The sequence below is a fragment of the Podarcis cretensis genome, assembly GCF_951804945.1.
Source record: "Podarcis cretensis genome assembly, chromosome: 15".
NCBI classification, from domain to species: Eukaryota; Metazoa; Chordata; class Lepidosauria; order Squamata; family Lacertidae; genus Podarcis; species Podarcis cretensis.
Genome location: NC_137185.1, coordinates 8,528,139 through 8,554,532, shown reverse-complemented (window position 1 = coordinate 8,554,532; position 26,394 = coordinate 8,528,139). Strand labels below are relative to the sequence as shown.

Genomic DNA, 26,394 nt, shown 5'->3' with positions numbered 1-26,394 from the left:
ATAGGATTATGGGGTGGTGAAATGGGGATATAGTGAGATGCTTTTCTTCCTTGCTCATACCTCTAGAATTTGGGGAGATCCAGTGAACCAGAGTGTTAGGAAGATTCATGCAACAAAAGAAATTCATGTCTACTAGCCATGATGCCGACTGTCTCGCCAGAGTGGTGCATGCTCTAGTTATCTCCCGCTTGGACTACTGCAATGCGCTCTATGTGGGGCTACCTTTGAAGGTGACCCAGAAACTACAACTAACCCAGAATGTGGCAGATAAGACTGTTGACTGGGGGCAGCCGCCAAGACCACATAACACCGGTCTTGAAAGACCTACATTGGCTCCCAATACGTTTCTGAGCACAATTCAAAGTGTTGCTGCTCACCTTTAAAGCCCTAAACGGCCTCTGCCCAGTATACCTGAAGGAGCGTCTCCACCCCCATCGTTCTGCCCGGACGCCAAGGTCCAGCGCTGAGGGCCTTCTGGCGGTTCCCTCATTGCGAGAAGCCAAGCTACAGGGAACCAGGCAGAGGGCCTTCTTGGTAGTGGTGCCTGCCCTGTGGAATGCCCTCCCATCAGATGTCAAAGAGATAAACAACTACCTGACATTCAGAAGACATCTTAAGGCAGCCCTGTTCAGGGAAGTTTTTAATGTGTGACATCTTAGTGTATTTTTGGTCTTTGTGGAAGCTGCCCAGAGTTGCTGGGGAAACCCAGCCAGATGGGCGGGGTACAAATCATAAATTATTATTATTATGACAGCTACTGTCTCTCTTCACTGTTGGGAGCCAGAAATGTTAGGCAACAGCCCTCCTAACATTTCAATGGCCAGTTGGGAGTTGTCGGTTCAGCAAAGGTTCCCCCACACCAGACTTAGATGGAAAAGAAAGTCAGCAAACATATTCCTTCGCTTTCTTCTCTGTCATTCCCATTTTCAAACTCAAGATGCAGCTCACACGAAACAAACAAACAAACAAACAAACAAACAAACAAACAAACAAACAAACCAGCTTTTCAAAACTCTGTAGGGTGGTGTATTTTTTTTGTAACAACTTTTTAATACAAAAAAAAGAAGAAATATATATAATCAGGCATTTTATGCAATGCATACATTCTTTGCATCTGCAAGTCCAGATGAACAGAAGGCAAAAGCATATGAAAACAAGAATGGTTTCATGTCTTTGGTAGTTCACCCAGTTATCACCCCCTTTAAACAAAGGTTGACTGAAGTGTTGGGGGGGGTGGAGGGTGGGAACCCTGAGCCTGTGAAGAAGTCACACCTGATAGAGAAGTTGCCAGGATTTAATACAGTAGCTGGATTTCAAAGGTTTAAGGACCCCCAAGCGATCCTGGACACTCACCATTCAATTTGTGGCAAAATTAAGGCCTCCCTGAAGATGACACGTGTCTGGTAAATCAAGCTTTCTTCCTCTCCCGTGCTGTGGGCCTCAAGGAAATTCACTCCTTCTGCTACACAAGATGTACACAACCCAGGGCCCCATTTTGAGAGCCCCCTGCCAAAAATGCACAACATACAGAAGCCACTAAATTTTGTTTTCCTACCCCTGAGCCACAAACACCACTCTATACACAGCACCAATACAGCTTGTGGCTCCAGAATCTATATATATATGTGTGTGTGTGTGTTTGTGTGCACGCGTATATATGTATCATACACACACAAACACACACACATGCCTATATACATGCTATATTCTACATTAAAAAAGCAATCACAAATGATATACACAGGTAATACATAGCAGCTAACATCTAATTATTTACAGATTTTCACAGTTAGAATTTCTTTAGAAAAGTCTGGCGCTTTCAGAAACACCTCTACTGATCTTCTCTATAAATACTGTCTTTAAGGAAACTCCCCTTCTTTATTCTTAAGGAAAAATAACGACCGAAACATGTGAAGTGTTCAGCTCGAAAAGGCTTACACGTGCCAGACAGTCTGCTCTCCTCCTCCCCTTTTCCAATTTACTTTCTAAATCCGGTAGGAAAGGAAAGCCACAATTGTGGGAGGGACAGGCAGATTCTGCACCTGGCTGGTGGGCATCACTCGCCGGATGGCCATGCGGCACAAGTGCTGGAGGCTGGCAACACGCCTGGGAGTGGCCCAGAAGTACACACTTCCGTCTTGCGTCCTGCAGGCAAAAGCAAAATAAAACATGGAAGTCGGTTAGGCTCCCCTAACGCCCCATGTGATTCAATCCTCATCATCCCTGGCTAGCAGGACAAGTGGTTAGAGATGAGGGAAATTGCAGTTCAAAAACAGCTGAAGTTTGGGAAACACTGGTCTAGAACCAGCCCTGCCAACCTGCTGCCCCATGTCCAACAACATACGTAGGCAAACTAAGGCCCGGTGGCCGGATCCAGCCCAATTGCCTTCTGAATCCGGACCGCGGACGTTCCAGGAATCAGCGTGTTTTTACATGAGTAGAATGTGTGCTTTTATTTTAAATTGCATCCCTGGGTTATTTGTGGGGCATAGGAATTCATTCCCCCCCAAAAATATAGTCCAGCCCCCCACAAGGGAGAGTGGACCGGCCCCCTGCTGAAAAAGTTTGCTGGCCCCTGTCCAACAACATCTGGATGGTGTGCCAGATTGACAATAGCTGTAGACAATTTGAGTGGGGTCAAAAGGTTCTCTTCCTTCAACAGAAAAAAGCCCTTCCGTCAGAAGGAAGAAACTTTCCAGATCAAAACCATTTACTGCCATCAAAGGCTCACACATTTCTTTACTCGAGGATTATCTATCAAGCAGCATTGATGGCGACTGCTTTAAGTAGTTACTTCCAAGCAGCAACTAGAGAAACAGGCCCCAGTGCATATATTTATATACAGTGGTGCCTCGCAAGACGAAATTAATCTGTTCTGCGAGTCTCTTCATCTAGCGGTTTCTTCGTCTTGCGAAGCAAGCCCATTGACAGCTTAGCAGATTAGCGATATTAGCGGCTTAGAAAAGGGGGGGGGGAGGGAAAAAAACCCGCAGGAACTCGCAAGACATTTTCGTCTTGCGAAGCAAGCCCATAGGGAAATTTGTTTTGCGAAGCGCCTCCAAAACAGAAAACCCTTTCGTCTAGCGGGTTTTCCATCTTGCGAGGCATTCGTCTTGCGGGGCACCACTGTATAAATAACACCAGAGAGGTTTTCTTTTAAAATATCCACTTGGCTTTTAAGAAACTGCCTTGCCAGTGGAGTATGCATGTTTTGCAGTTGTTATTATTATTATTATTACTTTGAGGTTTGCTTACCCAGCAGCTAGAACACTGCCATCAGTAGAAAAGGCACAGCAAAGCCCATTGTTCAGAGGTGCAACTTGGACAGGGTGGTCTTCGTCAATTCTCCAGAACCGCACCATTCTGAAAAGAGAGCAAACAGGTTAAGTTGACAGCCTCTATTTTATCATCACTGCTAAACTTTATGCTTTATTTGAGCAACAGCTGGAAATTGAGGCAGCTCTGTTGGTTGCTGAAGACATCTAGGGAGGAAGGGACGATGAAGATGAGCAAATTCATGAAGCTGTCTCACCGCTACGCCAGCAAGAGGAACAGGGACTGATGCGAGGCCTAAGGCGACATGCACATTCTAGCCGTTGGTCCAAAATAAATCCAGGGCATTCTGGACTGAAAACTGAAGGTCCTGGTGGTTTGCAAGTGCCGCTGCAAAGAGTTGATGCAGCACGGTTGGCTGACAGCCCAAGCAGTTAGCTGGGAACTGTACAGGCCCTTCAATCATATGTCATGCAGGCAATACAAAACTGGATCACTTCCCCCCACCCTTTTAATCTTTTAAATGGCAGGATTTTGATCTGGGAATATGGGCATTTTAAGTTTTCCTCTCCCCACTGCCAGTCCTCCTCCGGTTTTCTTGACCTCCTGTCAAGCTGCTGAAAGACCAGGAAAATATTGTGCCAATACTGGGGAGGAAGGGTGGGGGGGTGCGTGCTGCAGCTTGGAGACCTAAACCTTGAAATAGCAACGGGGAAGAGGTTAGACACCCTAGCCTCTGCACAACGGCTGGAATTGGAGTTGAAGCTGCCTGTAGTTTAAAGGGGGAGAAAATGCACTTGGGAGATCTAGCCAGGCCTCCCGCGTTGGGGGTGTTTGGACTCAACCCAAGCATGACCTCACTGGCAGGGCCTTAGGAAAGCCACAAGGTTTAGGATGCCTCCAATCCATTTCTAAGGAAGAATAGTTAATCCCTGGCCTAGGGGATGGATAAGCACCCCTGTATCCACCCAACCCCCTGATTTTGGCACCAGTGAGGAAAAGGAATGGGGGAGGTTAAGATTTTCCTCCTTCTCGATCTTCACCGATTATGTGTAAAGTGGTGGGTTGGGGGTGATGATGACACCCACCCCCTGGATCTGCATGGATCAGGTGAGGAAGAACTGTGTGTCCTGAGTGACTGAATCCACTGCAAGTGAGCAAGCCCATGGTTAATGTCATATAACGGAAGGTAATGTAGGGATCCCCTAAATGCAGTCTGAAATGGTATATACACCACGATACAGCCCCGGTATTCTTCCTCCTCATTCTGCCACGTGTCAGAGCAATACTCTTCCTCCCTGTTGCTCAAGGAAATTCAGACCAAAGGTCTAAATACCTCAATGATAAAATGTGTCAGGTCTCCAGGAATGTTGCAGAAAGGTTTTAGAAGGAAGCTTGCTTGCGCAAGTGAGCCCAGTCCTGCGTCTTGGGACAGGGCACTTTTCAGCAACCCCTCGACAAAGGTGCTGGAAAGCCACATGCCCAGCTGTCAGATTGTCTCCTATTGCATAATGACTGTTTACATAGGAGCAGGTTCTAACTTGCCAGACGACTGTTCAATATTGAGAAACTGCTCAATTAACTTCAGATGAAGTCGTGACTCTAGCTTCTGTCCCAGTTTCTTTCTTGCTGTGGGCTTTATGTGGCTGAGCAGACAATCTGAGGTTCCATGGCTCTTATTTATCTGCCCACGAGTTATTACAGACACCACTCTTCCCAATTTGTGACCTCCAGGTATTCTGAGCCGCTACTTCCATTACCCTGATCACTGGGCAAGTCAGCTGAGGATTCCATAATCACCAGCAAGGCAACACCACCTAATCATTCTAATTTGAGTTTAAAGTTTCATCTTCTCTCCTGCTGACTGTGCTGTTTCATTGTGCAGCTCATCTGATTATTGCATTCAACTGCGTTTTAAAATTGTGTGCTTGTGGGGCGCTTTGAAGACCCTCGGGTTGCGTAGGTAAATAATTCTGGCCGATTTCCTCTTACTGCCTAATTCAAGCGCCGGTCATCCGCGAGGGGGAAAGCTTCCCTCACCCTCAAACACACTGCACAAAAGTTCATTTCCCAGCCAGCAAGAACCAGCGGAACCAAGCCGTGCTTTGCCATACTTACTTATCATCGGCAAGACTCGCAATATGCAGTCCGTCGTGGCTAAAAGATACAGATCTGACCCAGCGGTCATTTGCTCCCCCAGCAAATATTGGAGTCGGTGCGGGAAACAGATGCCTGAGGATGAAATTAAGAACTTTGGTTCACGGGACATTTGCTCTGCGTTTAATCATTAACCAAAAGCCACTCAACAGGGCTTGCCAGGACTAAGGCTGTGTACGCTCCATGTATTTAAGGGACAAAGAATTCTGGGAATTGTAGTTGGCTAAGGGTGCTGGGAATTCTAACTCTGTGAGGGGATAAACTACAACTCCCACGATTCTTTGAGGGAAGCCATGCATTTGGAATGGAAGGCGGGCACACACACACAGCCTTCGTACATTAATGGATCTAAGTTTGAAGTTAACAGATCTAAGTTACTCATGCCCTTTAATTTCAATGTGTCTGCTCCCAAGGAAGACTAACATTAGATGCAAGTCAGTTCCACATTCTGCTCTGTTGGCCACAAACTGACCATAAGCTAGCTGACTGGGGTGGGTTTGAATATACAAACAAGCCATAGTTAAGCCAAGAGAACCATGGCTTGCGCATACACACGCATACACACACACACACACACACACACACACACACGTATGGGCATGAAGGTATGTCAACTGCTTTGAGGATTTAAAACACACACAAAAACCAATCAAGCAGTGCGCAACTTTTATGAAATAAAAACAGTTACCAGCTTTACCCAACCTGGTGCCCTCTAGATGTTGCTGAACGTCCGACTCCCATCGTCCCCGATTTGTTGGTCATGCTGGCTGGGGCCGATGGGAGTCGAAGCGTCTGGTGGGCACCAGTTGGTGAATCTTCAGTGATTAGCCGTGGTCTCTGGGGTCTCCAAGCAGAAGAGTCTTTCAAGCCTTGTACCCCGCCTGACACTCCATTCTTAATGTGTGCCAGCAGAGCGTGTTCTCTACTAGTGAACTGGGGTCCCCAAGTTTCTATTTTGCTATTCACTAATCCCTATTTCACACCTAGAGAACTGGAGTCGCTTCTCTAAAGTAAGCCACTGAAAGCATTCCTGGCTGTGGTGGGACCTGAACCCAGTCCTCCCTCCCAGCCGAGAGCTGTCCGATGAACAACACCGGCTCCTGGCTTCGTCCGATTCTTCTTAACCTGGTACAAATCTAAGCAGAGGCTGCCTTTGTAAAATAAAGAATGCCAAAGGTGGGCAAGTTTTTAAGATTATTCCTGTGCCCACTCCACCCAACTCACTCACCCAAACTCAATCAGAACAGCTCCAGTGTGCGGGTCCCAGACACAAACGCGGGTGTCATGAGATGCCGTAGCCAGTAAAGCTCCGTCAGGAGAAAACTCGCAGGCTACAACATCGTTGTGGTGCCCTTCCAGTTTTCGGATGAGAGTGTACTTATCCATATCCCAAAGCAACACCTGCAATCAAAACAAGCTCATGTTATAGCGACGGCCAGGCACAGAGGGGACATTTCATCAACATGTTCCCACCACCCCACTCCCTGCAAAACTACGTTTTCTGCTAGTTTTACTGAGGATTACAACTAAAGCCAAGCATTAAAAATTACTACAATTACGGAAAATGCTCAGTGCCATACTCAGAATTATTTAAATTAAAGCAAACATGCATATTAAGTGTTATTTATAAAAATAAGCCAAAAAATTAAAACGTTTACATCAACAGTGGTGGTTTTACTGAATCCCATGTTATTACTTTAACTGTTTTAAGTAAAAGAATATATAGATATGTATACAGTAGCTGGGTTAAGTACTAACATCCGCCCCCCCTTCCAATTAACTAACAAAATTTTAAGAAATATACAGACAGAAAAAAAAGTAAGGTTAACATATGGTTACTCCCGTGGAATCCCCTGTGAGTTTAAGATCACTTGTTTACAATAGGCTTGGATCGCCAACGTCAGCCTAGGAAGAGAAACAGATACTGCAAGCAAAAAAGGAATTGTCACAGCCAAATGACATGACTTTGGCAAAAAAACCCAGAAATTAAACCAAGTTTATTATATTACACATTTTAAGCTTATTTTTTTTTAAGAAAAAGAACAAAAATAAAAATCAAGCACTGCTATTTGCCAAGATTTTTTTTAATAAAAAAATAATAATTTAAAAAGGTCTCAGTAATTAGCAGTTTACACAAACAGGCACGGCTTAGCACACTTCACATGCAGTTGTATACTTAATACTGTAGTCAGTAAGTTTAAGCATGTGCAGGAAAATTTAGATCTTAAAATTGCACTACAAAGTTCAGTGTAATACAATCAACAAGCTAGCAAAGGTTTGTGGCTACAAAAACAGGTTGGCATATAATTTTTAGCCTTTTTACGGAATAGAATATTTTTTCGTTTTTTAAATAAATATATTATGTATGTATGCGAAATTGTTGAGCCACCCTGAACTTTAGGAACAGGCAGAGATAATAAACATAAAACTGGTCTGGGGGGTGGGGAACTAAGGCAGGGTGCAAATAAATATATTAATTAGTGACGCCACTGCTGTACTGTACTGAAACTTCGTTACTAAGTCCGTCACAGTAAGCGACGAGGGACCGGCTCAGCTTTATTAAGAGACTCCAGAATTCCATAGGAATTGGAAATATCTATTGTTAAAATTTTAAGAGGAGCCAGAGGATCTCTTTACCAACGTTAAAATAAAATAAAAAGGAAAAGAAAGGGGGAAGGGGAAGCAGAAAGTGGACATCAACCAGCACCTGCGTACGTACAGTACACCCTGCAGTCGAATGCAAGGTTACTTCGTCCTATGGTAAAGTTCGCCTCCAGCCTGGTGGCCAGAGATGCCACTGTTTCTGCCCAGCTAACACCAATGTGCGCTTGTCTGAGTGGTGCCAGCTTACCCTCAATCACACCAATATTGCTGCCACCACCTGTGACAGGGAAAGCAAGAAGCTTATGGAAAACACACAGCCTAAAAAAAAGATCAATGCATACATCTACATCTGTTCTATTTTAAAGGGCTTTACTGATAAGTCTTTCTTATCTAGGCTTCCTTTTTTAAAATAATAATAATAGTAACAGTAATAATAATAATCACAATAGGCTTTCCTTTATATTTCTTTTTCAAATGACACTATCTCTCTGCTAACCTTCAAGTTGCTAACTTTGAAAGCCACAATTTTTACTAGCCCGGAGGATGGACAACTTGTTTGACCCCGAAGGCCGTCTCAGGGGTGGGTAGTTGATAAAGAGACGCAGCACCGGCATTTTAATCCATGTGACAAAACATTACAATTGGCGGCTGGTGAATTTATTCTGTGACATTTGATTTCGCAACCGGTGGCTCTGGGTTGTAATAAGTCAACTCAGGCGTAACTTCTGGGGAAAAACGCAAATTTTATACTTTCAGAATTTCTGCCCAACATGTGGACTAGAAACTTAACTCCTAAAATGGGATTTAAGGGTTCCAGATTCTAACAAAACTCCAGTCCTCACGCTTCAGGCAATACAAGTTGTCCACCCTTCTATTACCCCTACCTGGAGGTTTTCTAATATTAAACTGAACAGAAGATACACAACTCAAATCCCAGCATGCTTATTCCAAAGTAATTCAGTGCAGGCTTGCTCTCAAATAAGCATGTCTTGGACTGCAACTTTATAGACTTAGCACTATTCTAGACTTTTATATCAGGGATGGGAACCTTCAGCCTCCCAAATGTTGTTGGGCTCTCGCCCTTAGCAGCATTGGCCATTCCTTATCCACCCCACCCCAAGACCAGTGGTTGGGGATGATGGGAGCTATAGCCCCACAACACCTGGGGTGGCGACAGGTGCCTTGTTCCTGCTTTATACAAAGAAGCAGCTCACTCTATGTTCTTTGACTGCCCTGTGTTGCATTTTGCAAGTACGGCAGCACAACGCAGTTTGATGCAAAACTCACTGCTCATCCTTTCCAAAGCACTGAGAGCTCAAGGGCAGTTTGTTGGAAACTGTCCAAGAATGACATTTTACTGTCAAGTAAGATCAGCAGCCCAGGCTTTGGAAAAGTAATCTTTCAAATGAGCGTAACAGCAGAATATCAGGAGTCACAAAGTATTACTATAAAACTATTCCTTTCTTAAGCAAAACGTTTGTGCCCTCTCTCTCTCTTTTAAGTCATGGAACAGATGGAGATATGCATGGCTAATTTGCAAGATTCCTCAACTTTATTGAGACTAAAAGCAATAAAAAGTTCAGCTCAGTAAATGATAACCGAACGAAAGCCTGGTGCCAATTTACTACAAATGTTTTTGTCATGCAATTCCTTAAATCATCATCATCATCATCATCCAGCATGACACAGAGCACAAGCTGGCTATATTCTTAAGATTCAATATAATTCTTTGCTCACAATCAAAGACAGGTTGAAGAACATGAAACTTTGATACTTACTGCTTTACTGGCCCCCACAGAGCAGAGAATGGAAGAATCTGGAGAGAAAGCACAGCTATAGACCCAGTTTGGGTGCCCTCTTAATACTTTCATCATATTTCCTGGAAAATGGAAGGGAAGGGAATAAAGCCAGTTTAGTATCAAACACTCATATTTCACTTGAAATAATTTGAGGTGCTTCCAAGAGCTACAGCCTCACAAAGCAAAGTACAAAGGAAGCCACTGGTCCATCAAGCTCAGTGTTGTCTACATTAACACGCCAACGTTTGAGGCTGGGGACACCCCCAGCCCTACCTGTAGATCGAGCCTTGGACATTCTGCACTCAAAGCAGATGCTCTAACCATGGTCCTTCCCCCAATAGGTACAGAAGGAAGTGCAGAAGGAAAAGAGTCACAGCAGAACACATGTACAGGTTAGTTTTGGAGATGCAAGCTTCTTTCGGAATCAGGGAAAGGCTGCCACGAAGAGGAAGATCTTCAAGGTCTGCCTAAATGCAAGAGCTGAGGACACAAGGCCACTGAAGGGAAGTCTACTGTTTTGGGAGCCACCACCAAGGAGGCTTGGTCTCTTATGCATGCCAGCCTAGCTGATCTGGCCCTTGCGGTAGAGCTAAGCTTGAAGGCAGAATTGGATGAAGGCAGTCCTTCAGAGAACCTGCCCAAGCCCTAAACAGCTTGAGTCCATGATTTATCTGTGCTGCTACTGTTGACATCTGTCTGTCTCAAGAGACAATGGAGGAGAGTGCCTTTGGGAGTGAAGTCAAAATGCTGGAGAGTATCTGTGCTCTATCTATATACACACATACACATACACACACAGTACTTAACAAAAATAAAAGCTGCTCTATCCAAAATGAGAAACTCTAAAACCCCAGCTAGAATTCTGGTTTGCAAACAAGGATCAAGGTGTGGTTCGCAAGCCTAATTTCTAGTCAAGAATTTAGATCTAATGTGTGCATGCTTGTCTGCGAGGACAATTTTGGAAGGCTGGCAGATATTATAGACAGACAAATCTGGGACACTGGGAACATCTCTACAAATACCATTTGAACTTGCTGTATGTAAAGAAAACAATCTCAAAACATCAAAAAAAATTTTTTTACTAATGCATCATAGCTTTCCATTAAAGGTAAAGGTACCCTTGCCCGTACGGGCCAGTCTTGACAGACTCTAGGGTTGTGCGCTCATCTCACTCTAGAGGCCGGGAGCCAACGCTGTCCGCAGACACTTCCAGGTCACGTGGCCAGCGTGAAGAAGCTGCTCCGGCGAACCGGCACCAGAGCAGCACACGGAAATGCCGTTTACCTTCCCGCTATAAAGCGGTACCTATTTATCTACTTGCACTTAAAGGTGCTTTCGAACTGCTAGGTGGGCAGGAGCTGGGACCGAACGACGGGAGCTCACCCCGCCACAGGGATTCGAACCGCCGACCATGCGATCAGCAAGTCCTAGGCGCTGAGGTTTTACCACAGCGCCACCCGCGTCCCTTTCCATTGCTAGACAGTAAATTATGTCCCTGTTGTTTGTTACGCCACGCAAAACGTTCCTGATAACATACCATCATCCTTCAGGTCCCATACTCTTAGTGTTTTGTCTCGTGAAGCAGACACTAGTATCAGGCTGCCATCGGGGGCAAAGGTTAAGTCTCTGACAACTTCTGTATGGTCCATTAAATTAAGGAGGAGCTTTCCTGTTGGAATAAAATATTTTAAAATTAAACCTGGAAAGTCAGGAACAAAGGGCCAAAGGCTTCTTTTCTTACTGCAACTCTTGGGGGAAAGGTTGGCATTTTTCCTTCTGTATTAACATTTTAAATACTTACTATTGTTAAAAACAAACAAAAGCCTTGATGTGTTACAATGGCTACATACACAACACACATTAAAAAAAACCCACCCCCCAAGAATCATGGGAACCGTAGTTTGTTAAGGACACTAGAAATTGCATATAGCTCTTTGATGGGAAAACTACAGTTCCCAAGCCTTGATGGGGGGTGCTTTAAATGTGCGGGGTGTACTGCAGCAGATGTGTACTTTGCAGTAACAGGGTGTTACTTTATATTTATTAATGTTTAGGGCTGTTGGGAAAAAAATTACAAACAGGAAAGCAGGTTTAAGCACATCCACTTTGGAGTGGAAGGGCGGGATATATCCTTTGATAAATCAAATATTGTGCCAGTCTTGTAAGTAACAGTTACCAGCCTGGAAGTATGTTTTTACTTAATTGCTGGCAGAGGAAGGAGGGTGTAATCCATCTCTTCTCCGCCCACCCACAGGCCTTCTATCAAATTCCTTCTTGTCTATGGCTACCAGGCCAGTGCTTAAATGCAAGGCTGTCTTACACAGTACTTTTAATATGTTATTTGTTGATCCCAAACATATTTCAGTTAATATGCTTGTGTTATCTGCTGGATAAGCTTTTAGACTTGATGCCAGGAAAGCTTATCTTCTAAGCAGTGCAAAGATTTACTTTGAAACTCAAGGAACTTGGCAGTCTGCTTGACATTTAAACACTGTCCTATGCAGTGCATCGTTCCAATTTCCATTCTAAAGGTACAGATTTTTCAACCAGACCAGAAGCTAACTAGGTGAAAACTGCCACTGTAAAGACAGTCTCCAGCGATCAAAGAAATTCATTTTAAAGGGATCAGAGAGGACAACAACTAATAAAAAAGCAACCGCAACCACAAACCCCCAAATTATCTCGCTAATGACTGCTACAAAATGTGTGCAACATTACGACCAAGAATTTGTCTAGCTCAACACTTAAGCCCGTCATTTTTCGGCTCTATGGATCAGATAATTATCAAGACTTTGACAGCAGAATGGGGACACCCCAAAATCAGAACTTCAAAGCACCTGCAAGATGCTGCAAAAACGAAGTATTCTTCCTCTGTTTTAGTTGAACTTTTGATGCAATCCATTTTTCATGGGATCCTGCCAAACTGAGCATGACTTATTCCCCCCCCCCCAATCATCTGATCAGTTGGGCTGTGAATCCATTCTCTGCTGGGGACAGATGTGCACAGCCAAGGCAGGATTTTGCCACATCCTCCCACTCATCAGATGATACGAGATGGAACAGCATTGTGGGCTGTCAATTTGGATCCCCCAGCCGGCCAAGAGTGGCCTACGGGCCAATACTTTCCCAGCCTAATTCAAGGAAAGTTCAGAGTCATTGGGGATGAGCACAACCACAGGCCTGTAGGTCAGGTGTGCCAGGCCCCTCCATCAGTCCTGCGCCCTCTCTGCCTGTGTGGCTATTAGGCTCGGAGGGGGAAATCCTTCTGATGAAATCAAAAGGGAGGTTTTATGTCATCATGGCAGCAACCCGCCCCTTCATTTCTCAGATCCACCATCACTCTAAACCTGGAAGTTCTATTTATCTGCCACAACCCAAAGCTATTGACAGATCCACCCTCCATGAATTTGGAAATCATCCACAGGGACAACCGGAGCCCTTTCAGGCATCAGAATCACATTTTAAGGTACCCTTCCCTGGTTCTTAGAAAGAAAGCAAACTGAATTTATTTTCTACTACTAGGACGCTGCTTACCTGTATAGACATCCCATATTTTGATACGACCATTGGATAAGCCCGTTGCCAGGAGAAGCTGGTCTTGGCCGAATTTGAACCGGTGCCATTCTATATTCACACACCGGCTCTGCTTTTCAGGCACGGAAGATCCAAAGGCCAAACTCCAGACGATGTCGCCGCAATCTATGACGTGCTCGCTGGGCTTGTTTTTCTGGTCTCCATTGCTGTTCTGCCTCGAAAGTTTGGAATGGCTTAAATTGGTGAAAGTCTTTACGCCATGCAATGAACTGGGAGGGAAAAACAAGCCAATCTTTTAGAAGGAAGATGTACACACAAACGGCAACATTGATAAAACAAGTCAATATGCAGCACGCTTTCCCAACCTAATGCTTTACAGATACTTTGGACTGCAACTTCCAGCATCCCTGACCATTGAGCTGACACCAGTTGTAGCCCAAACCATCGTGTGGGGGGGGCTATGGATAATATTCTCTCCATGCAGGGTAGGCCAACCTAATGATGAAAACTTGTTCAATGTATGGGGGAAACTAACAAATTCCAACAGTAAAGGTTTTACTATTTCCCCATTAACTTTATGAATTGGGTCACTGCTACTGCAAGAACCAAAGCAGAAAGCACTGAACATGGAGGTGGGATGAACCCAGACCTCTGTCCACTGGACCACGTTAGCTTTTATGCAGCACATAAACTGTGGAACTCCCTCCCACAGGAGGCAGTGCTGGCCACCAACTGGGTGGCTTTAAAAGAGGATGAGACAAATTCATGGAGGAAGAGAGCTGTTGATGGCTACTAACCACGATGACCATGCTCTCATGCTCTGCCTCAACACTGAGAGGCAGCAATGCTTCTGGATTCACAGAATCATAGAGCTGGAAGGGACCCCAGGGTCACCTAATCCAACCCCCACCCCCGTTAGTTACCATCAAAATGAAGTATGGTTTGTACACCTTCCTTCCTAAGGCTGGCATGGCATGCGCATTAGTGGCCTGACAATAGATCCCATGGAACTTGAGAGTTAATCTGCAAAGGGCTGCTCTGAGTACATGGGTGGCCCTTGCATGGAGAACAAGGAAGCCCAAAGCAGTGCCCTTTCAAAAAATGCACCAAATGCAACGGACCGTTGGTTGCACACTGCCAACGCTGAAGTAGGACTGAATTAGTGCTTTGACGTATGGGTCTTTTCTCTCTCCCTCTTTTGTTTTGGGGTGTGCATCTACTTTGAATAGAGAAAATCACTAGTTCAATCCCCGGCATCTCCAGGTAGCGCTGGGAATGTTCCCAGTCTGAAAACCTGGAGTCACTGCCAATCAGTGTAGACAATACTGAATGGTATACATCAGCTCCCAATGTTTCTCACCATAGCTGCGGGAAACTTGTAGCTGTCCAGCTATTTCTGGACTACAACTCCCAGCATTCTTGATCACTGGCATGCCAGCTGGAGCCGATGAGGGTCACAGGTTTACCAATCTTCCATTCAGAAAGTTCCCTTCTTTCTCCTAGTTTACACATTGGCTGTGCTTGCACGAGGGGGTGGACTAAGCACTAATTCAGTCCTACTTCAGTCCTGCTGGTGTGCAACCAAAGGTCCGTTGCGTTCGGTGCGTTTTTTGAAAGGACACATGAAAAGCCTGCTTTTAAATTGTATACTGGCATGGAATATACATTTGTCAGTGCATTTTCCCGTAAAACACACACTTTGCACGTAAAATATTGTGTGCGTAACTTCAGAGTACAGAAACCGCACAGCAAAATCTGAAGACGTGCAGAGTTCAACTGGGAGTTGTGTTCCAACTTGCAAGCAACTTAAATAGCACTGATTGGGTCGTTCCTCCTAAAAAGCAGACTGAACAAATTGTTTCGACACCTCTGGTTTGCATTCTATGCTCACACATGCCACGCTAAACCATGATTTGAGTTGCAGCAAGCTTTAGGCTCATGTGCTCTGCCTATCCATCTGCACTGCTGAAATCACGCATCCAGAAGCTTCCGCTTTTGGCCAGCTTCAGAAACCACAATTTGAAGCTGTCTGGTTGGAAATTAATCTGTTTGTTATATCCGATGGCATGACAAATCATGATTAAGGGAAAACAAAAGCTTTCTCCCGGTTGCATGAGCAGGAGGGCATGTATACACATCTCACATGAAGCCATGGCTTAGCACAACGTAATGAACCTGTGATTTTCCCGCTACAACACCCATCATCCTTGATGATCAGCTGTGCTAACTGGGTTCATGAGGGTTGGAGAGTTGAAATTCTACCTCCCCTGTTGGATAATGAATGTCTGTGGCTCACCATTGTAATTGGAGAGGGTGCGGCTGCTTTTGGGCTTCACAGAAGGAGCTGTTTCGCCACTGTGAGAACAGTGTGCTAGACTAGATGGGCAATTGGCCTGATTTTGCAGGCTCTTTTCCTTATAGAGTTCAGCACTATCTGGAGGACCACAGACTTGCAAAACCAATTATTTTGAAATGACACAATTTGTTTTCGAGTAGAAAGCAGACTGCCTGTTAACTTTAAAAATCTGCTTTCAACACAACTGTTTCCAGAGATTTCTGTAAAGAACACACGACGAACAGAAACAAAGCTATTTTCAAAACAGGCTGTACTCACAAATTATTCAGGCACTGAGACCAAGGAACAAGTTTTACTATGCGATGGCCTTGTGACCAAGCAAAGTAGGAGCCATCTGGAGCAAAGGCAACCGTCCAGTTTTCACGCCCACACTTTTTGTCGAAAGGAGCAACTGGGGCTAAAAGTTCTCCCACTGTCCGTGATCTTCCTAAAAAAGAGAATGCACCATTTGTAAGCGTGAACCAGAAATCCAATATGCTTCCGACTCCACTTTTTTGAACCCTTGCTACTGAATCATCGCATCAGTAGTCAACGGTGAATACGTTTTGATTTTTGCTATTGATCCGACACAGCATTCATGTGAATGGAATTTAAGGATGACAGAGGGAGGTGACTTGTTAAAAGTCAGGAATGAAGTGCTGCTGGTTTAGTGAAAGGAAAAAAGTCAATTGAAATGGAAGGACTCATAGCATCCTAGGAGTGTGAAGGTAATCTAAACTAATCACAACTGCAGCATCTCTATAGAAGAAGGATGGGAAATGTGCAGTCCTCTAGAAGCTGTTGAACTACAACTCCCATAATTCTTACCCCACTAGCCATGCTGGTGGGGGTTGATGGGAGGTGGAGTACAACATCTGGAGAGCCACAGATCTCCATTCCTGCTCTTGAATAACACCAAGCCCCCACCCAGGAACACATTAGGACCCACACTTTGAGAAGTGCTGCTTTGTAAGAGAGTTCTTGCTGGTATTTTCGACACACACACACACACACACACACACACAAAATATCAAGTCTGTCTTGATGTAGCCTAGATTTTTAAAAAGCACTTCCTGTCTTTATATGCTTGCAGATGACAAATGGAGAAGCATGTGCAGAACCTGTGTCTACACACAATCACAAATTTCACAATAGTATCTACTAAAGGAAGCCTAGCTCTGATTCAAGAGGGTTTACGCCTGACCCTTTTCAGTAAACCAAAGAAAGGATGGCTCCACTTACACCCACTTTAGTCTAAAAGCATTTAATTCTCTTACTATCCCCAAGCCTGAGTTTCTGTGCAGGCCAATCCTATGAACCTTTGCTCAGAAGTAATTCCCACTGTTCAAGTGAGGCTTCCTACAGCACTTGACTTTGGGGGAAATGACCCCCCCCCCAGAGCGCAAAACTGACTAGGTATCTATTTAGCATTCTTGCCCCCCCAAAAAAGGGGGGGTCCCAAAGAGGTTAGTTACATATGTCAATGAAAAGACTGACCTCCAGCTTACATATCTAAAAAAGACAAGAGGGGGAAAAGATTGGGAATGAGGAGGAGAAAAGTAAACTCACGCTCTATTTCTTAGTTACAAGAAATAAAACATAAAATCATAAATAAAATGTATATAGAATAAGAAATAACTTTTCCAGTTAACATCTTGTTTCCCAATTTTACAAAAGAAATGGAAGTCACCACTGGAAAAAACTGTAGTGGAATTATTCCCCTGCCTTACATCATCACCCAAGTATGCACAGCCTTCACTGGTTTATTCCACAGACATTTTAAAAAGATGACACTAAAAGTAACCTATCATTTATTTTCCTCCACTAAATGTGTACTCCCCCTGTGGACACAACAGCAGTTTCTTTCACTGCAACAAGGGAGGAGGAGCTTGAGAATCCAAGTTTGCTTCTCTCTCAACCCAAATACCCCACTACAAACAGAACATAAAACAGATGAGAATGAAGATAGAAGGGAGCTTGTTTTCAGTTAATACAGGGTCAGTAATCCCTTAGCGCAGGGTAAATGAACATTACAGGCAGGGTAACTCATTCCCCACTGAGCTCCACTTGCATATGTAAATGGAGGAGGGGGGCTGTGTACATGAGAAACTCAGCATACATAATGGCAGCAGTGCTAGCCATGCCCAAAAAGGCAATAAGCAAGCAAACCCTAAAGCTGAAAACCTACCCTTATTTGGTGACCCATAGGTCTCTTTAAAAAAAGGGGGGGAAGACGACATGGTAAAAAAAAATAATCCACATTTTAAGTGCATTGCAAATTAGCAAGCGAGATAATTTGGGCGTCTTGTATTACCAGCAAGAATTTCTCCTCCATTTCTTTCACTTATTTGGGATGAGTGAAGGGGTGGAAGGTTCCAGGCTGACACCCCACCCCCAAAAAAGGAGGGAAAAGCAGGGAAGGGAGAAGAAAAAATTCACCTGACACGCAGCAGTTCTGACTCAGTTCTGACTCGTAACACAACTTCCAATCAGAGTCACTCACACTGCAAGCCCGTGCAGATGTACAACTAACTGCAAAAGAATTTCAATGCGGAACAGACTTGTTCCTCTTTTGGGCTTTGAAATACTCCCTTAACTCCTCAGTCAAACCAGAAGGAAATTGCATGCAAGCAATTTACATTACAGTCCTGCTCTCTATGCTTCATTTAAAAAATCATTTTGCAACTTTCTGTACTCTCACAGCCACTGAAATCATTGAAGGAATTGTTTAAAATCTCTATAACTAGATTTCGCCCCCCCCCCAGTCACCACTAGATCCTTCCTCAGTGTCTCACAAAAAAGCACCTCTCAATCTGAGGAAACAAGAGCTTCCTTGAGGTTATCCCACGAGCCAAAATGTGTGCGTTGTTTTATTCCTCATTATCAGAGATGATTATCACAGGCTACACCCAGTATATCGTTTTATAATCTTCTGGAAAGTTTTGAGCAGTCTACACACAAAACATGCACCTGGATAAAATGCAATGGCATCTCCCTAAGCTGGAGACCTTACAATGTCTCCTGCACACCAGGAAGTGGGGAACCTGAAGCCCAACAAAAGGTGAGGGGCTCCCAACTCCCCTCAGCCCTAGAGATAAGAGAAGTTGGGGCTGGGCTACAGGATCCCCACTCCCAATTATAAATCTAGTCGCTTGCCCACAGCCAGCTTTTGTCTCAGATTTAGCAACACTTGTTTTTCTATTTTGCCTGTCACCCTCCTGCTCTCCTAAAGTTCTTTAGGCTGCTCTATCACCACCGCCCAGCCCCACCACACCCAACCGGATCCACTTTATAATCTACTTCTCCAATGCTATGTCAAATGCTTCTATGCTGCCTCCAAATGCAACAGCCATACCCACCACACAACTCTCAAATTACAGAGGAGTGAAAAGGTTGAGGGGAAACCCAACACCTTTAAGCTACTGTTTTTAGAAGGCTGTAGGAAGGAGGTGGTCACAAGTAATTAAAATTGGAACATGCCACGAGGGGGGGGGGGCTGAGGCTTATGGATTTCATTGGGCTCTGTCCAATTCAGTTCTACTCAGAAGAGACCCATTGAAATCAAGTCATGCCCATTAACTTAAATGAGTCTACTCTTACGTAGGACTAACAAAGCAGCCTGCGAGAGCCTGCCCTGTAACCGTCTCCCCTTAATGGCATTCATAACTTGCTAAGCCCGTCCCAAAAGACAAAACAAAAGCAAGGTGTACGTAATTTAGCACACCAAATCACACTGCTATTAATAGCACACCGCCATGATTACATCCCCAACAACCAAGATGCTCTCCTTCAACCCCACGTTTTTTCCCCAGCAGCCCTCATTTCCTCCTATTATTGGGCCTATTCCAAGCTTAAGCCACATATGCAAAACTGTACACGCGCGGGCATAAGCAACTTCCAACGAATTGTGCAGAAAGGCAACAGGAACGACGTGCTCGTTTTATTTTGTATTTTATTTGCTCGTAAGCCAGTTTTCTGCACGTTCCCGTACCCCTCCCTTTACTAATGTTTTACTTGATCCCTTGCAAACCTGGGGTTGCATCCAACGTTAGCTTTACTCGCCGCAGATCCCTCGAAACCAAGTGACCCGATTCCGACATGCCCATTCATTTCAATGGGTCTACTCCGAGTAAGGAATCGCCCTGGATGCAACCCACTTAAGAGCAGAGTCCTATCGCATCTTTCAAAGCAAGCCCTGCAATTCGGCTGCCAACGAGCGTTTTCAAGCAGCACGAACCATAACCAACGCCTCTGAGCCATCTTCCTCTCCTCCTTTGCCACCTTTTCGATCCTTTTATTATTAGCATTATGAATAAACATAATCAGCAATAAGCAATCCCTTTTCCCTTCTCCGCGGAAGGGGGCGCCTCTCACCAATGAGCTTCTCGTTAACACTCGGGGGAAAGCTGGCCATCTACGGAGCCGCCCTTCAGACCGGCTCTGAACAAAGAATGAAAAAAAGGAGCAAAGGGAACGAAAGACTCCGAATGCTTCCCAGCCACCTTCCGCTGCGCCGCAAGAGCTAAAGACTGAGACAAAATGGCCGCCGCGGGAAGGCTTATAAGGGAGGGGCGTGGCCGCGGGGGCCCTTCAACGCCACGCCCCTTACGTGAGAGTCGCGGATTGGGTAAGGGAAAGGGAGGGAATCCGTATTGAGGTCTGTTCTTCCGAAATAGAACGAGCCCACCTCAATAAAATAAGCTAGCTCTTGGGCGAGACCATTCTGCGGAAGGGGGCAAACGTAACTTGGAAAAAGGAACTGTTAAAAGCTGAGGTGGCTCATGTTAGAGCTAGTTGTTCCAAAACTTGTGCGTGTGTGTGTAAATATATATATGTAATATATTATTATTATATATAATATATAATATTATTTTCTGGCACTTAAAAGAATTTAGGGAGCTCCCTGATTCTTTTAAGTGCCAGAAAATCATAATCGTAATCATAATATTTTATTCCCCAGCAACTCTGGGCTGCTCCCAGCAGAATATGAAAAACACGATAAAACATCAAAGATTAAAAATGTGCAGTTTCTCCACCTGTAAATGTTTAAGGATTAAGAGCATAAGGGCAGCCATGTTGGGTCAGGCCAAAGGCCTAACTAAGTTGAGCATCCTGCTAGTTGCAGTGGCCAACCCTGGAGAAATGCAGAAGCAGAAGGCGAAAGAAAATACCCTCCCATGTTGTTAATCTTAAGAAAATGGTGTGCAATGGTACAGTGCCAATGAACAGAGAATTTCCATAAAGCCATCAAGATCCTGTTAATAACTCCCTTTTGAAGGAATCTAGGACTTGTCCACCTTGCTCTTGTCCTGTGTGTAAAAAGCACAGGTCTGAGTGGTTTTCACCTTGCCCCACTCCTTCCCAAGGGAAAACCTGCTCTTTGGCACTAAACTGGAACAAATGGCAATCCGTGGAAAAACCTGAATTGCTGTTTACTCCTAAATAATGTTTTCTTCGCTCTGGGGGCAGGACAGGAGGAAGTGTGGATAAAGCCTTACGTCAGTGGATATCAAAACATTGTGTGGTAATTCACAGAGTGTACCTTGGGTCCTTTGCTCATTTTGCTCCCCTTCAAAAAAGAAAAAGGGGAAATTATGGCAATATCCACATTAGAAATCACTACATTTTACAAGTAGTCAAAGGGACCAGTGAGGGCGAAGGTGAGGAAGACGTTCGGGGAAAAACTGCACACCTTTGTGCCACGGTGCAAGAAAGGTGATTTTTGTGTCCAACCCCAGGTACGCCTCTGGCAATTCATTACATTGGGTTGTAGCCAATGTCAGTCCTACTGAGAATAGACCCACTGAAATTAATGGAATTGAATCATATTCATAAATTTCAATAAGCTTAGTCTGAGTAGGGCTCACATGGGATGCGACCCATTATTTGCTGAGTGAATAAGTCCTGTTTGTGTCTGCCTGGCACAAACATTCACACACACCTGATGCCAAGAATCCTGGGAATTGAAGTTTACTTATCACATTGCTACAATTCCCAGCACCCTTCATAAAATACAGTTCCTAGAATCCTTCTTCAGGCAGGAGTGGAATGTGCTTTCAATGTGTGGGCTGTACATAGCCCTACTGCCAATCAGTTTTGACAGATGACCCCAAGTTATAGTGTTGTTATAAGCTTTGGGGAAAATAAATGAATGTAAGGATCTATCTGGCTAATATTTGGAATACTGATGGGCAGATTCCAGGTCTGTGGAAAAATACAGGCTCAGCTTCCTTTCCAAGCCAGGACCTCACCTTCCTATTATATCCCGAGAACTGGTGTGTTGGCTAATACCAAAACCAGAGGTTCTCAAAAACTTGAGGCCTGGAAATCTCAAAGTAAATCAAGAAAAACTCCTTCATTCAATTCCCATATCGTATTGGCACCCGCTGCCAAGTTTTGTAGCGCCTTTGAGCAAAAAGCCCTCATTTGCCCCTTTCCTCTAGGCCCAAACCATACAATTTCCCCCAGGGAGAGTGCAAAGGTGCTGTTCTGTCCTCTTACTGCATGAGGGAGGTGAGATGGTCTCTCCCAGATTGTTGCCTGCTGTGCTGGTTCTCTATTTGCAGAGAGGGGCTTTTTTGTTTTTAACATAGGGGAACATTCCTAAATGTTATCTCCCACCTTGATCCTCTATAATCTCATTCAGGTGCATGTGGGAACCAGGGGCTGTAGATTCAGAAAGATGCCACCTGCAATGCTCTACCCATTTAGATGTAGCCCCATTTTACTTGTGGCACTTATTACTGAGATGTTTAGGATTTCAGCTGGCAGACACAGCTCACCCCCCACCCCACCCCAGTGGTTATTTTTCTGCTTTCTCAGCGCTGTGCTTTTTGCCACAACTTATTCCAACGACAGCAACTGGGAGAGGTGCCTTTGCGTCCCCAAAAGCACTCTATATGATGCCAAGATATTCATGCCGCCTCACCCGTAAATCTCCAGTCTCTTGGCATTTGCTGGAAATAAATTTAATAGCCGTGGTCTGGAAACCCCTTCAATATGTCTCTGTTCCTGGGTTATTGATGTCAAAATGTGTTCCAAATGCATTCTCTCATCCTTTGAGGTTGTTGCAGCAAACAGATGTGCCCTTGACTGCCCGAAGGAAGAAAATAAACTCTGAAGAAGTTGAAGGGGAATTGGTGGCGGGATTTTTTTGTTTTTACAAAAGAACTAGATTTGAAAAATCCAAACGTGCCTTCTGTCATTCAGCTCTCAAAGTCAAGCCATTACGACAGGGAACACACAATTGCACATTCCAATAATGTCGCAAATTGCTAAACCACACAATTGGTTTAACACAGCAGATGCACGGCTTATTTACTAAACTGAGTGCCAATCTGATTGAGGGCTCCTCAAGTTTAAAATGGGTTGTTGTGGAATGGGGAAGTGAAAACAATTATCACTTGATGAAGTGGCCAGCATCTGCCTCAGAAACAATGGCTACATACATACCATATAGTTCAAGCCCGTTTCAAATTCATAGCTTCCTTCAAAGAATCCTGGAGACTGTAGTTTGTTAAGGGTGCTGGGAATTGTAGATCTGTGAGGGGAATTACAGTTCCCAGTATTTTGGGGGTGGGTAGACCCAGACTCTCCCAGTGTCCCTATTTTCCAGGGACATCCCAGATTTAGAGAAGCCATCTCAGTTTCTGATTTGATCCCGAAATGTCCCGCTTTTCCTTAGGACATCCCTGTTTTCATCAGAGAAATGTTGGAGGATATGGAGTTATCCACCCACCAGCAAGCCATTTGAAGGCAATCCTGTACTGTATAGGGAAGGGCTTTTTTTAATGGTTAATGTTTTATTATGTTTTTATGTATGTTGGAAGCTGCCCAGAGTGGCTGGGGCAACCCAGTAAGATGTGTGGGGTATAAATGGTAAAATTATCATTATGGAATAGGACATCCGTCTTTTCATCAGATAAATGTTGGAGGGTATGGGAGATCATGTGCTTTAAATGTATTGTGTGAATGCAGCTAGTATTTGTTGATTTCAGAACACTGGACAGCAAAACCTTATGTGGAAACTGGCAAGTGGTGCCATCAGAGCAAGATTTTGAGGCAGAAATCCAGGGCCCCTTTCATCATAATGACCTAGAACAGTCCTGTAACACAGCAGGGCTGGTTTGCCACAGTTTTAATTAAGCAAAGTCGTACATCTTGTCATTTAAAGAGGAAGCTGTCTGTAAGACCATGAAGTCCAGAGTCTAAAACTGCCTAAATGAACCTCTGGAACTGTGACTCCCAGTATTGCCACAATCTATTATCCCACTTTCCTATCACAGCTTAAGGACTGGTGTGTTGGTTCATGCCTAAGACGAAAAGGTTCTTGAAGTTTGTCCCTTAGCTGTTTTTGTTTTTAAAAGACTTTAGATTCCCAAAGAACAAAAGCAATAGCTGATATGCATATTGATAACAACCTCTGAATTAACCTTTAATTTGACAAATTCAGAGGGAGAATCAGAGGTCAAAATGAAAAGAAAGTGAATCAATAACTCTTAAGATTACACATACATTGCTCCTGTGTTTTTCACATGATCTGCAGACATTATGCGGAGAGAAAACTTATGTTTGAGAGAGTTAGCTAATCACGATCCTTTTTAAGAGAGCCAGTTTGGTGTAGTGGCTAAGAGCAGTAGTCTCGTAATCTAGGGAACCGGGTTCGCGTCTCCGCTCCTGCACATGCAGCTGCTGGGTGACCTTGAGCTAGTCACACTTCTTTGAAGTCTCTCAGCCTCACTCACCTCACAGAGTGTTTGTTGTGAGGGAGGAAGGGAAAGGAGATTATTAGCTGCTTTGAGACTCCTTAAAGGGAGTGAAAGGCAGGGTATCAAATCCAAACTCTTCTTCTTCTTCTTCGTCTTCTTCTTCTTTAAAGCAAAACCAACAAGGCTTGAACCTGGGACCTTCTATGTGCAAAAACAGAGACTTGTCCACTGAGTCACAACAGTCTTTTTCCTTGTTTTAGTAGATGACAAGGGATTGAACATCGCAGAGTAATGGATTTTCACCCATCACAGCTGAAATATGATGTGAAACCTTTATGAGTACGTGTATAAAGGCTCACTCCTTTTGATGGAGTCATCTTCCACATGATGCTTTTTGGAGTAACTCTGCAAGCAGTTCAGCTGGAGTGAGTCACATTGCAAGCCTGTTTGGACAGAGACAATCAAGGCCGTTGATAAAAACCACTGTTTGGTTAACCTTGTTGCAAGGCTCAGAAATTGAGAACAGCATAGGAGACAAGCAAAGCACGTTCTCTTTTTGAAGCGCTGCTGGTGGCCCTGCAGTACTTGACTGCCACAAAGAGCTTTAGAGAACAGCAAGGAAGCGCTGGGACTCCACAGATTCATAGAAAATGTTTGATGTCAAAGGAACAAATGAGTGCCATGGCAGTAAAGAGACATCAGAAGGGCTCAGGGGTGTAGTTTGCCTCACGTTTATTTGCTTTACAAATTTATAATCTGCACTGCCATAAAAATATAGCAATACACAGAGTGCAAAATAAAAGGATAGAGATGACAAAAGATCCATGAAAACATCAATATAATGAAATAAATACTAATTAGTTAATACTGTGTCCTTGAACTCTGGTAATTCCTCTTTCTTGCCTGAATAGAGGAGGCAGAGGCGGGCGGTTGTGTAAATTAGCATATTGTACAGTGGTAAAATATGAAATTGTTGCTCTTCCCACTTTTACCTCTTGCCCTAAATGCCGCTGGAAGATTCTCCAGAAGGGTGAAAAGGTTTTCCCACCCCTGTGTTAGAGCCTCACTGCTATGTCCCCCTGGCTTTGTGCTTTTTTATAGAATTGTAGAATTGGAAGGGACCACGAGGGCCATCTAGTCCACCCCCTGCAAAATGCAGGAATATTTTGCCCAACTAGGGACTCGATCCCATGACCCTAATTAAGAGTATCTTTTCAGAATTGGAAATAACTAACAGATTAAGGATTACTTTCAGGCAAGCAGGAAGGCGTCCAAAATGTGGCAAGGAGTGGAAGTGTGAAAGTAAAAAACCACCTCATTAATTCGAGTTCTAAATGACCTGTCAGTGTTGCAGATCTAGGCAAGTGATACAGAGCCTTCCTACAGGCTTTCTGTGTGTGTTTGTTGAACGCTTTTTGTTGGCGTGCAGCAACATGGCTTCCCTTTCCTCTTGCATGAAATTGTTTGACCATGAAGAACAAGGAGGTTGAGTATCATGTTACTGTGGCACACTTTGCCAAAACAAAAACAAGTTTCTGGGTACGATGATATGTCATTAGCGAAAGAATAGCATATCCTGGAAGACGAGAGTTCAAACAGGGCTTGACAGTATCTTTCATAATGCTCTCATGCACAGACAAAAGATGCAGTTTCTTACTTTAAATAATTTTTATTCTTATTCCTAGTCAATTTATTACCTGTCCTTCGCCATCAGATCCCAGGGCAAGTTACAACAGTTTTAAATTCAACACAATAGTAAAACAGGGTGTGTTAAAAACTGTGTTCCTACCTCTTTAAACTGTTATGGCTTTCCCCAAAGAATTCTGGGAATAGTAGTTTGTTAAGGGTGATGAGAGCTGCAGTACTAGGAGACCCCTCTTTACAGAGCTCTCCAAATCCCAGAGTTCCCTTGGGAAAGAGGTATTGCTTGTTAAACCATTCAGGATTTGTAGTTCTGTAAGGGGAATAAGGGTCCCCCACTAAC

At 44.2% G+C, this 26,394-nt stretch overlaps 2 protein-coding genes and 1 long non-coding RNA gene across 4 annotated transcripts in view; 1 reads left to right on the top strand and 2 right to left on the bottom strand.

Moving 5' to 3' along the window:
* Positions 1-26,394, bottom strand: part of EVI2A (ecotropic viral integration site 2A) — a 199,145-nt gene that overhangs the window by 47,277 nt on the left and 125,474 nt on the right. The gene's annotated exons all lie outside the window — the stretch shown is intronic.
* Positions 1,030-20,241, bottom strand: WSB1 (WD repeat and SOCS box containing 1). Its single transcript, XM_079955766.1, has 9 exons — positions 20,077-20,241; positions 15,982-16,150; positions 13,368-13,636; positions 11,371-11,502; positions 9,813-9,913; positions 6,659-6,831; positions 5,392-5,505; positions 3,256-3,363; positions 1,030-2,145 (listed from the first exon to the last, which is right to left on the bottom strand). The coding sequence occupies exons 1-9, from the start codon at positions 20,114-20,116 to the stop codon at positions 1,986-1,988; spliced, it is 1,266 nt and encodes a 421-aa protein (XP_079811892.1). The 5' UTR covers positions 20,117-20,241; the 3' UTR covers positions 1,030-1,985.
* Positions 20,328-25,205, top strand: LOC307204366. Its single transcript, XR_013833643.1, has 2 exons — positions 20,328-20,476; positions 24,671-25,205. It is a non-coding gene; the product is annotated as an uncharacterized lncRNA (long non-coding RNA).